Below are 12,793 nucleotides of genomic sequence, written 5' to 3' on the forward strand. Positions count from 1 at the left end.
TATACAACACACTTTAGGAAAACTTTATGAAAGTAAAAAAAGGCAGGCCATAGATCAGGAAAAAAATATTTGCAATACATATCACACAAAGGACTTTTGTCCAGAGTATATTAAAAACTCCTACAACTAAATTAGAGCTAGGTAAATCATCCAATAGAAAAATGAGTAAATGACTTGAACTAGCAGTTTGCGGTAAAGGAATATCTAAATGATCAACAAACATATGAAAAGTAATTCAGCCTCACTAATCACTGGGGAACAACAAATTTAAAGCACAATGTGATACCCAACAGAATTTCTCAAAAAAAAAAAAAAAAGAACCATTAACAATAGCAAGTGTTCCATGTTCTGCAGGAGTGTGGTTTGGTATAACAGCTTTGGAAAACTGAACAAACACATACACACACCTTATAAGCCAGCAATCCCATCCTCAGGTTTATGTGGAGAAAAAAATGTCAATGTTCAGCAAAAGACATTTACAAAATTATCCATAGTAGCACTATTCATGATGGCCAAAAAACTAAACATAACCCAACTGTTCATCAAGATAAGTTAATTGTGATATATTCATACACTGGTGGAGTACTAAATAGAAATGAAAATAAATGAACCTCAACTATGTATAACATGGATGAATCTCACAAATACAATGTTTAAAGGAAAAAAATAACATGTGTGAAAGAATACATAATGGATGATTCCATTTCTATAAAGTTGAGCAACATGCAAGCCCAATCTGTTCAAAGTGCTGTTAAAAGTGAGAAGAGTGGAATTCTGTGCAGGGGTAAAGCGATGAGTTACTAATGGACAGGGGCCATCAAACAGACAATGGTTTTGTCTGTAATGTTGCAGAAAATCCTTTGAGTTTTGTATCCTTTTCTGTAGGTAAAGGGTAGGCACATGCGGGATTCAGAGTAAAGGCATTCAGGTAAAGATTACAGTATGAACATGGTTTGAATTCCCTGGCTTCCATTCTTTCTGAGGTACAAAAAAAGTGAGGCAAAGTTAATTACACAAACTTTAGGCAGTGGATTTGTGTACAGGAGTGTGTCGTATTTATGCGACATATTGACCAAGATGACAACACAAACTGATATTTGATAAATAATTATTTAATTAACCAGCACTTCAAGTCCAGGAAAGTAGACATTTGAGCTACAAAAGGCTAGATTACCGATAATTACACATTTTCTCTAGCAGTAGTAAGAAAGTTCTCCAGCCCAGACACTTATTAGAGTGATGTTGCTTAAGGAAGAGTAGAATTGATGAATGAAGATTCTGTATGTTGATTTGAAGGGAAAAATAAGTCCTTCATTTCCTCTTTTTCAGAAAATTTCTGATGAGTTTTCATCAATTTGTCTCTCTCTTTTTCAAGTTGTTTAATCTCCAGAGACAGCTTATACACCTCCAGGGCCACTTTCACATCCTCTGGGCTTGGGAGACACTGCATGAGTTTTCTGCCTGTGAGCACTTGCTCACAACCTTCAGGTGCCTCCTAAAAGTGATTTAAAGAAATGAGTAGGGGATGGGAGTACATTTTGAGAGTCATTACTGGCAAAAGGGAGACTGACCTGAGGAACAAAGAGGAAATCAGGAGAGACAGTGCATCCTAGCAAGTGTTCACATGCAAGCCAAGCCCAGATCTGTCCTTGAGCAGCAACCAAGCAGGTTGAAGCTAAAAAGATGCTGGGCTCCAAAACAGATGCAAAGCACATCCACAAGGACAACTGAGGGATGGTTCTGAGGACCAACCAGGAATGGAACAAATGCACAACCTTTATTGTAGATAATGTAGAGCGAGGGGTCAGGACATCTGGATCAACAGACTCTCAAGTCTAGAGATTTCGGCTCTAGACACACAGCAGGAAAATGTGTCTCTCTAGGCTTATCGCCATGCAAGTTTGGAAGCGCTAATTGTGGTAAGTTACTTATGCTTCCCGACAAAAGTCAGATCTCTGCATTGCTAACTGGGACAGAACCTTGGGAGAAGCCACTATTTTTAGGGATTGGTAGCACAGAACTTCCTTGAATTGTGCCACTTACCCAGTCACACCTGGGCACTTCTGGGTACCAGGTTCTCGTCTCTGAGCAAGTGATACTTTTGGGACCGATCACACCATAGCCAGAATCACATTCGATAGTGACATTTTCAGGCTCAACATACTGATCCTTATCCACAGACAGCCTTCCATTCACTATTTCTGGTTTCAGACACAGAGCTGTAATGGAAACATATTTTTGAGCATACTGTTTCTAAAAAAAAGTCATCATATCAGTATTGGATAATAAAACGGATAAGACATTGTATTCATAATTATATTCTGGTCCTGCAGGTTATTCTATGCTTTTATTTTAATGATAATTATAACAGTAATTATTAGCATTTATTGAACAAGTACTATATGTCAGTCTATGTGCTAAATTCTTTACTTATCTCATTTAATCCTCACTACCAATCTATGAGTTAGATACTATTATTATCACAATTTTACCAACAAGGAAACTGAAAAGTTAAATATTTCCTCAGTATCAAATAGCTTGTAAGTGGTAAGAATTGGTGCTCTCAATTGCTCCATCCCACAGCCTTGATTTGTGCGATTCCTGATGTTTTATTTCCATTATTCTTGCTTCATAATCTTCCTGGGTTAGATGGAGCCAGTGGTAATTATTAGCAGAATGATGAAAGCTCCAAGCACAATCAAGAGATAGAGCCTTACTTGATTCGTCTTGTTTCTACAGCAGGTTTACCAACAGCACCACCATCAGGTCATCAAAAGTAGAAATGTGAAGATCATGGGGAAATGGTAACCATCATGAAGTTTTTGTGGAGATTTCCAACACGTCATAATTTGGGAATTAACACTTGAGATTCCTCTTTCTTGAGTAGTTGAAATTAACTCAGGATTCTCATGAAAACTAGAGTCACAAAGGTATTCTCAGGTAAAAGATATTGTCTCAACATATTCTGGAAAGATACATAAGAACCTTGTAGTAGTGGTTCTCTCTGAACATAGGGAAAGCTATGATTTTGGAAGACTGGAATAGGAAGAAAAGTTCATTTTCAATGTACCTGTCAATTAATTGTTAAAATATATCAGGCATAATTTAAATAGTATGAATAAATAAATAAAGACAAAATATATGCTGCCTTTGATTAATAGGAAACATTGCTATTAATATTTTCTAATTCTGTCTTCAATGGATTATGAGTTGAGTTGGAGTTACCTTTACATTGAGGAGGTGCATGTTGCCAGTGAAAAGACTTGCAGTAGATTGTAGCAAATCCAGCCAAAACATATCCTTCATCACATTCGTATGTAGCCTCAGGATAAGGAGTTATTAAAATAACTTCCTTGTAGTGTCCATGGGCAATACTGGGAGGGTAACTGCAAACTTGGATGATGAGAGAGACAGAAGAGCATGAACTCATAGTTTCAAATTAATCTCCCCAAATCTGAGTGATCTGTAGGAGATTCAAATGTTCCCATCCAAATCCTTTTTCCATAAGGTAACTTGACACAACTCAACATTTATACTGCTTTCCACCTGAGAACCTAGAGAAAAACTTGATGTGAATGAAAACAACTCTTGAGTTGAGAGAATCCTCCATTTTACAGGACCTTTCTTGGTTTTTGTTTACATGATCACTAAAATATTTCACTGCTTAGGGAAGTTAAATGAGCTTTGGTATGAAAGCATGAATTCAACCACAGAGAGTCATATTAAATGAAAATCAATCTCAATAGAAGTCAGGCTAAGTAAAGGAAATATTTATCTGTGAATAGTTGTAAAGGCTCTGAATAACTGCAGGATCCCCAAACAATCTTATCCATAACTACAACACCATCAGAACATAATTAGCATATTTTACAATTTAAACAATGATTTCAGTGTTGACATAAGTAATATGAAATGCTGGGGTAGTCACACTAGAAGGGAATGTTCAAGTTTCAGGAACTCTTGTATGAAAAATTGCAACAAATTTAGAGCCCTGAGAATGTCAAAGGAAATCCTGTGTTGAAGGATGATTGCCTCCTAAGATTAAAACTAAGTGTCAGGGATTTTAAAATGCTCTATTTTCTAAAAATAAAATAATCAGCGCCTTTAACAAACCATGGACATTTGAAAAAATAAAAATACCTCTATTAGCCTTTATTTTTCATAGATCCTTCAAATTCATCTAGCACTTTTTGTTTTTTCTTTTCAGATGGAGTCTCACTCTGCCACCCAGGCTGGAGTGAAGTGGCGTGATCTCAGCTCACTGCAACCTCTGCCTCCTGAGTTAAAGCGGTTCTCGTGCCTCAGACTCCCAAATAGCTGGGATTACCAGTGTGTGCCACCACACCCAGCTAATTTTTGTATTTTTAGTAGAAACGGGGTTTCACCACGTTGGCCAAGCTGGTCTCGAATCCCTGACCTCAGGTGATCCGCACACCTCAGCTTCCCAAAGTGCCGGGATTACAGGCATGAGCATCCACACTCGGCCCTATCTAGCACTTTTTCTGTTTAACCAAACTAGTCAACTCCTCCTTCCCTAAACTTGTCATGTACATTTCCACTTCTATATATTAACATTTCCTCCTGGGACTCCTCCTTATTAGAATTTGCTTACCTTCTCTAATTGTTATCTCAAGTCCTACTTCTCCATGAAGCTGTCTTTGATTGTTTCAATACACAATGTCTGTTCTTTCCTTATATAACACTTGTTAGCAGTAGATTACTTAAGATTAATAGAGTTTAATTAATAGAACATAAACAAATAGAGTGGTGCGAAGGATATATGGTAACAAATGTTTTGTACCCATGCCATGTCCCTTTGGACTTCTGACTACAGTTGCAGATTAAATATATAGTTTTACACAAGCTCAGACTTATGCTGATGATGTTCTACAGAAAGCATTCAATGTGAATCTGTCAGTCTTACTTTGGAGCCTCTTCTGCAGTTGAAAGAGCACAGTTGCAATTGAGGCTCAGTTACTGACTAAATTACTGAAGCAGTTACTGCCCTTTCAACCCTAAACCAACGAGCAACAGAAAGTATTGGATAAATGTCCCAGTCTCCCATCCTTCAGACAGATAATTATGAAAGGCATTCCTTATACTTCTCTGTGGTCCCAAAGAATTGAGCCCCTGCTGCTTATAATAATCACCTTTGCTTATTCCCCTTGTCTCTCTCTCAACCCTTGCTCCTACCTCCTAGAAACACCTCCAAAATAAACTACTGGCTCCCAAGTCATTTTTCTCAAGTTTTGCTTTTAGAGAAACCCAAACTATAGTACCGAGTAATCACCATCATGTTGATGTGAAGAGTCTTTCATAATGAAGATACTTCCATAATAATGACATTTTCAATGTCTTATCCTGATTACAGACAGATGTTTATCACCTAGATGCTTATTTCTTCTCCTTGGTATTTCAACAGAGAGGTGGTTCAGTAGGTCTGAGTCAAAGCAAAGAAAGAAAAGGCTGACACTGTCAGCCACTAGGCTTCAAGGCTCTCCCTAACAGATCACTTCTTCAACCTGGAGCTTCCATTGTTACACAATATGTAAATCATGTTTTCTGCCTTGACTTATAAATATGGAGCTTTGTGAGGTAGTGTCCCTCTTTACTAAAACATCAGCATACATGCAGGAAAAATGACAAAATGAGACTGAATGACTTCATCAATTCTACTTTTTTCTCTTATGAGAAAATTTCTCCTATAAGTTTGTCTTCCAACATATTTTGTTCTATAGCTGCCTTGCCTGGTGCTAGTGGTGTGTATCTGTGATCCTCTTTGCACAATGCTTCTTGGAGGAATAACCTCAAATTCAGTTAGTTTTAAGTACTTTGATCTTTTGTGGAACCAAGTGGAATCATTTGGGGAAACTAGGAAATAATTACGACAAGTTATCTCAATATTCTTACCTGGTTCACATGCTGGCATTTTAGGCTTCCATGTGCCATCTGTGTGGCATGAACTCTCCCCATCAACAGAAACAGGATAATAGCCTTCATCACACATATATGAAATATTGTCTCCATAGGCGTAGACACATCTACCAGTGAAATACCTCCTTTCATTTATGATTCTGATATTCTCTAGATCTGGTGTTGGGCAACATACCCCTGATGGATTAAAAAATGTTCAATGTTACATGTCTGTATCAAAATATCTCAGGTACCCCATAAATAAATACACCTACTATGTACCCACAAACATTTTTTAAAAATTTTTAAATGATGTTCACGTTTAGTAAATCAATCAGGGGGACACACCTTTGGCTGAAGACCTGATTCCACCTTATAGAAGATGTTAATATCTGAAGACAAACTCATAGAAGCGGAGAGTAGAACGGTGGATGCGAGAGGCTGGAGAAGGAAGGGGAAACAACTCTCCACTTGTTCAATAGGTATAAAGTTTCAGTTGTGCAAGATTAATAAATTCTAGAAATCCGCTCTACAAATAGTGCCTATAATTAACAGTACTATATTGTACACTGAAAAACTTGTTGAAAGGGTAGATCTCATGTTAAGTGCTTTTGCCGTAATTTAAAGAGAGAAAGAGAAAGAAAGAAACAAAGAAGTTGAGAGAAGAGTTAGACCAAATATCTTCTCCAAATTCTGCCATTGTTGGGTTGAAATGCTATTACTAGGCCGGGCTCGGTGGCTCAAGCCTGTAATCCTAGCACTTTGGGAGGCCGAGACGGGCGGATCACGAGGTCTGGAAATCGAGACCATCCTGGCGAACACGGTGAAACCCCGTCTCTATTAAGAAATACAAAAAACTAGCCGGGCGAGGTGGCGGGCGCCTGTAGTCCCAGCTACTCGGGAGGCTGAGGCCGGAGAATGGCGTGAACCCGGGAGGCGGAGCTTGCAGTGAGCTGAGATCCGGCCACTGCACTCCAGCCTGGGTGACAGAGTGAGACTCCGTCTCAAAAAAAAAAAAAAAAAGAAATGCTATTACTTAATTTCCCTCCAACTGTGTTTCTTCATTAGAAGTCCTTAAAATGAAGTGTTGATTTTGGCAGTGATGAGCTAAGCAATTTAGATTCACCTCCTCTTTGATAACAAGTAGAAAAACATAGTGGGAAGGGGGCGGTTAATCCGTGAAGAATTCAGGTGCTAAGACCTTAATTGTCTTAGTTCTTTAAATGAGAAAGAAAGATACCCAACGAGGTATGCCAGGAATGTAGATATATATATACACACACACACACACACAAACACTATATATATAAAAAATATTCCTTGGTATTTCAACAGAAATACTAATATATAATATTATATCTATATTTCTCTGTTGAAATATATATAATATTACATATATAATATTATATAAATATACACAATAATTCTCCTCCCCCAAAATACAACTGAGTGGCTAAGAAGCTGATGAGAACTCAATGTGTGTGATTGCTGGTGACCCGCAGCTCTTGGGAATCTTTAGAACTATACCTTGAAGTAAGAACAAACCAAAAATAGACCAACTATCTGTAATAAGTACTGAAACCCAGGCTTGTATCATTACATTCCCTGATTGGATTCGGGTCATTCAAAGCCCTTAATGCCTCTTACTACCTGCCACAAGCAAACAGGAGACCAGACAAGGTTATTAAAAGCCAAAGAAAGCAAGAGACAATGCTAACAGATCTGAGAGGATCCAGAAAATGAAGTTCTAAACATTGATTTAAAAGCCACTTTGTTTTGTTATGTAGAAGGAAATAAAATACAACATTGAGAATTTTGGTAGAAAAATCAATATCAATACTACAAATCCACTACAAGTGGGAACCTTGAAACTGAAAAAATAATAAAGTTAAGAATTCAATTAAAAATTAATATCAGATAATACATCAATGAAGGAAGAATTAGTGAACATAATTTATATTCACAATAAAATACTGAGAAACAAAAAGTAAAAACACCAATAAGAGCACAGGAAATATAGAAGATTCAGTATAAGAGCTTAACATAAATGTAGCCAAAGTGTCAGTAGAAGAGTGAAAATAGGGCTAAAATTGTACTCTAAGAAAATACTTATTTGTAATATTGAAGTATTTGAAGTTGAAAATTTTTCCAGAATCAATGAAAGGCCTCAAACCTCATATTCCAGTCAGAAATATTCTAAATCTCAAGCAAGCTAAACACAAAGAAACCAACCCAGGCATATCTGACAAAAACTGCCAAAAAATAAAGACAAGAACATCTTAAAAGCAATCAGAAAAAATAGATAACCTTCACATGATCAACAGTACGACTAATAGCAAAATTCTTGACAGAAACAAATAAAGGCAGAAGACAATGGAATGAAATCTTTCACATGGCCACGGAAAATAATTGCCAATCTAGAATTTTATATCCAGCAAATATATTTTCAAATATTAAGGTGAAATAATGGTGCATTGAGGAAAAACAAAGAGAGAAATTTATTATCAACAGGTTCTCACTAAAGGAAACTAAAGAGTATTTATGAGGCAAAAGAAAGGGACAATAGATATGACTGAAGAATCAGAAGAGAATAAAATAGTAATTACGTGAACAAATCTAAACTAATTGGATTTACTAAAATAATAATAGCAATAGTAATAATGATAATAATGCAGAGTTTAAGACACATTTATAATTGAAATACACAAAAATAAAATCATATTAAGTCAGGCAGGGTAAATCAAGTTAAAGGTTTCTACGGCTTTTCATTGCCTGGGAAGAGGCAAAAGTAGGAAATTATGTGTAAACATCATAAAAAGAGCTAAAAGTAAATAAATGCCAAGTAAATACCAGGTAAAAAAATGGAAAAAAAATTTAAATCAATTCAAAGAATGGAAAAAAGAATGTAAAACAAAAAAGTATGTAGCAGATAGATACTAGATATAAATTCAAATATATTCATAATTACACTAACTGTAAACTGACAAGTGCTCTAATTAAATAATGAAAATTGTCAAGTAGGATTAAAATATCCAACTCTATCTTGCTTCCAAGATACACTTAAAAATACATATAATTACAGAAATTGTAAAAACAATAGACTAAAAGAAGATAAACCGTGTAAACACTAACTCAAAGTTGTCAGAATTATATTAATGTAAAAGTAGAATTTTAAAGATAAAATAGTTATGGTAAAGGAGTCATTTTATGATGATAAAAAGTGAAATTTATCAGGCAAATATATCACTCTAAATTTGTATGCATCTAGCAATGTAGTCTCAAAATACACAAAGCAAAAAATGATTTGAAAAAACAAAAAAGATGGCCAGGTGTGGTGGCTCACACCAGTAATCTCAGCACTTTGGGAGGCCGAGGTGAGTGAATTTCTTGAGTCCAGGAGTTTGAGAGCAGTCTGGACAACACGGGAAAGCCCCATCTTTACAAAAAATACAAAAATGAGCCAGGTGTGGTAGTGTACACTTGTAGACCCAGCTACTGAGTCAGGAGGATGGCATGAGCCCGGAAAGTTGAGGCTGCATCGAGCCGAGATCGTGCCACTGCATTCCAGCCTAGGTGACAGAGCAAGACCCTGTCTCAAAACAAGCAAACAAGCAAACAAATAAATAAAAACTCTGAAAAGACAAAAGACAAACAAAACTTTCTTAGTAACCGAGAGAACAAGCAGACAAGAAATAAATATAGATACGGGAATAGATTTGAACAAAACCATTAAAATTAGATCTAATTGATGTATATATAACATTGCACCCAACAACTGCAAAATATGCATCTTTTCAAGTGCACACAGAACAGTTATAAAAATTAACTATATGCTATGGAGTGAAGCAAGTCTCAGCAAATTTCAAGGACTGTGCTCAACATTTTCAATAGCAAAGAAGATACACACACATACACACCACACAAAGTTCAAGTCTACTTACTCTCACACTCGTTGGAAGATGTCCATGTCAAATTTTCCTGACAAGTCACAGTCAGAGGCTCATCTAAAACAGGTCTATAGCCAGGTTTGCATAGATATTTCAACTCAGTTCCAATTTCAAATATTTCGTGATCACTTAGGTTGTAGTCATTTCTCTCCCAGGAAGCATAGGAAATATCCGGTAGGTCGGTACAAGCATCCACTCATAAAGAAAGCACAAGGGTGAAAGAAACGTGTTACTGGGAATGGCAGAGTGACTCAGGAGCCTGTCACAAAATAGTGATATCATATACTCATTCAGCAAAAAATGAGACGGTAAAGATTAAATGAGAATTTCAGAAAAAGACTCGGCAGCACCGTTGCCCGATAGACTAGCGTCTATTAAGTGCATGTGTCTACTAAATGCATGTGCCACTGGAGAGGTTGTACGGAGAAGCATGCCATGGTGCAGGAAGGGGACAGTTTCTAGGTGCTGGGCCAACTCTGTAGGAGCTTAGTTTTCCTTTCACGTCACTGCACTTTAGAATGGTTGGTCTTCAGGGGAAGCATTAGGATCACTAGAAAGACACAGCAAAAATTTGCTCCAGGGTGAGACTGACTTTCTAATCTCGTTGCCTAATGGGGAATTACAATAAGAGGGATTCTTCTTGACATCATGACCCTGTCATCTGCAACTTCATGCTTTGGCTTCAAACCAAGCCCCATGTAACTTTTGCAGCTGGGCCTTTCATCTTGTATTTTTTTTTTTTTTTCTATTCAACAATATACTAAAGATCCGTGTGGATCAAGGAGAGGATATGTGTCTGTCAAACTGTATATTTATTGAATTTCATCACTACACATTTTGAATGGCACCTAAGTTCATGTGATAGCAGAAGAGACTAGATAAACCACAATGTAGTGGTGGCTTCCACCTCCAATTAGCTATGTGAGCTAGTGCCAGTTACTTAATCTTTCTTTTTCAGTTTTCTCATCATTAAAATTGGATAAAAAATAGCAACTTCTTAGAATAGTTGCAAATATTGAATGAGCTAATTGATGTAAAGCACTTAGAACAGTGTTTGTCACATAGAAAATGCTCAATAAATGTTAGCAATAAATCATTAATGTTATAAATGATCTGTATGTATTTACAACATCAGGGTCTCAAGACCAATATTGGCCCATAGAGCATTTCTATGCAAATTATAAAAAAGAACTGCCTTAAAGGAATCTTACTTCCATTGTTCAAAAAATTATCTTAATATGTTGATTTTGTTAGACTGAAACACTTTACTATTGTCTCCTGGAAAATTTTTACAGCAAATATATAAGTCTACAATATCTATGAAGTCGTTGGTCTCATGACTATATGATATATATGAAATTCTTCCAATAGCACTAAGATATCATTAACAAAAAAAAAATCTTCCTTTTAACAAGAGAAGTATTAATTTATCTTAAAATGATTATTGGGAGTTGAGTTGGCTTGTGCCCATGAGCATGCCACACCTATATGTCAGGATAATTTTAGATCCAAATATTGGAACTCCATCGTAGTCCATACTCACTGGATACGCAAGAGGGAACAGAAGGATACCACTCATTATTCGCTTCACAATAGATTAAACTGCTGCCTCGGAGGCTATAACCTTCCTCACAGTTAACCACAATAGAGTCTTTGTAAGTATAGAGGGGTCCAAATCCAGAAACAAAGATTGCCTTTGGAATCTGTGGTCGACGACAGACAATTTCTAAAGAAGTACACAAAAAGACATCTGAGTTATCAGAGAGAAATGGCAGTAAAGATGTGACTGTAACTGTTGGCATTGCTTCAAGGAGGGTCTAACACAAGCATATATTTAATAGGTACTGAACAAAGAAAACATTTTGGAGATTTGTATACTTCAAGTTGCCAGAAACCTCAGCAAAATGAAGTCCCATCATGTTGGTCATGTAAAGTCCTCCAGCTTTCTCATCGATAACAATGAGCAATATCTAAACCCTGAAGTCCAAATCTCAATGTCTCCAAATCCTTCCATTAAATGGCCTTATTTCCTGGATGATTTTGGTTGGGGGTCAGTGACCCATGGTAATGATATGGTGTCATGCAGAGGCAGCCAGGGCATCAGGAAATCTGTGGTGCGCCTCCATAAGCAGAGAACAAGTTGCCTTCACCCCACATGTTAGTCATCACATCCTGTCAATCCTGCCACCTTAATTCCTCTATACTTCCTCAACTTCCCTCCAGGGTTACTGCTATGGCTACAGTTGAAGCCACCTTCATTTCCTGGCTGAAAGGTTGCAACAGGTGCCTATCAGTTATGTTTTGTCTCACTTCACATTGTCCTTTTAATGTCTTCCCTTTTCCTTCATTCCAAACTCCTGAAAGTGACACACAAGGCTTTCATAACCTGGCCCCTACTAACTTATCCAGCCTCAGCTCCTGCCTTTTCCACTTCTTGCAGTCTTTTCACTATTACGTTCTCTCTCGCCCCGGCATTGGCTGTGTCCTGTACTGAGTCAAAACAATATGTGATACTATAGTTTTAGGCACTTTAATTGCAATAAAGAATAATGTCCTAAACCAGCAAGCTGAATCATTACTGATATTGACAAAACATCACTTCTGGCTTCCATAGAGAGGCCAAGGGAAAGTACTTTCTTTCATTGTCTTGTATTACCTTTATTACCTGCTGGTGTTGGTGTTGTTTTGTTTGCTCCTTAGGCATGCATGGTTGACATTATTAGTGTCCACCCATATTTCCAGTTATTGTAAGATAAACAAAAGACAATGTTTCGCAGTTACTCTGCATTATGCAGAACCAAGGAACTAGTTCTGGCCAAAAGGCTGTAATGACAAGTGATACGTGTCACTTGCAGGTCAAAGAACTGAAGAGCCTGAGACTGACTTTCCTTTTTCTCTTCTCCCGCTGAACTAATTGTGGAAGTTTTGACATG

The 12,793-nt window shown here is 37.0% G+C and overlaps 1 protein-coding gene across 2 annotated transcripts in view; it reads right to left on the reverse strand.

Annotated features, from left to right (window-relative positions):
* Positions 1-1,091: 1,091 nt before the first annotated feature.
* The window catches only part of LOC101017189 (zona pellucida sperm-binding protein 3 receptor-like), a 39,523-nt gene continuing 27,821 nt past the window's right edge, over positions 1,092-12,793 (reverse strand). For both annotated transcript variants that reach the window (XM_017949919.3, XM_017949917.3), the window contains exons 7-12: positions 11,404-11,586; positions 9,855-10,055; positions 5,911-6,111; positions 3,226-3,393; positions 2,044-2,219; positions 1,092-1,495 (exon numbers count right to left, since the gene is read on the reverse strand). In XM_017949919.3, coding sequence (XP_017805408.1) covers positions 1,247-1,495; positions 2,044-2,219; positions 3,226-3,393; positions 5,911-6,111; positions 9,855-10,055; positions 11,404-11,586 — 1,178 coding nt within the window. In that variant the 3' untranslated portion in view covers positions 1,092-1,246. The remainder of the gene's footprint in view (positions 1,496-2,043; positions 2,220-3,225; positions 3,394-5,910; positions 6,112-9,854; positions 10,056-11,403; positions 11,587-12,793) is intronic.

The sequence above is a fragment of the Papio anubis genome, chromosome 1, assembly GCF_008728515.1.
Source record: "Papio anubis isolate 15944 chromosome 1, Panubis1.0, whole genome shotgun sequence".
NCBI lineage: Eukaryota > Metazoa > Chordata > Mammalia > Primates > Cercopithecidae > Papio > Papio anubis.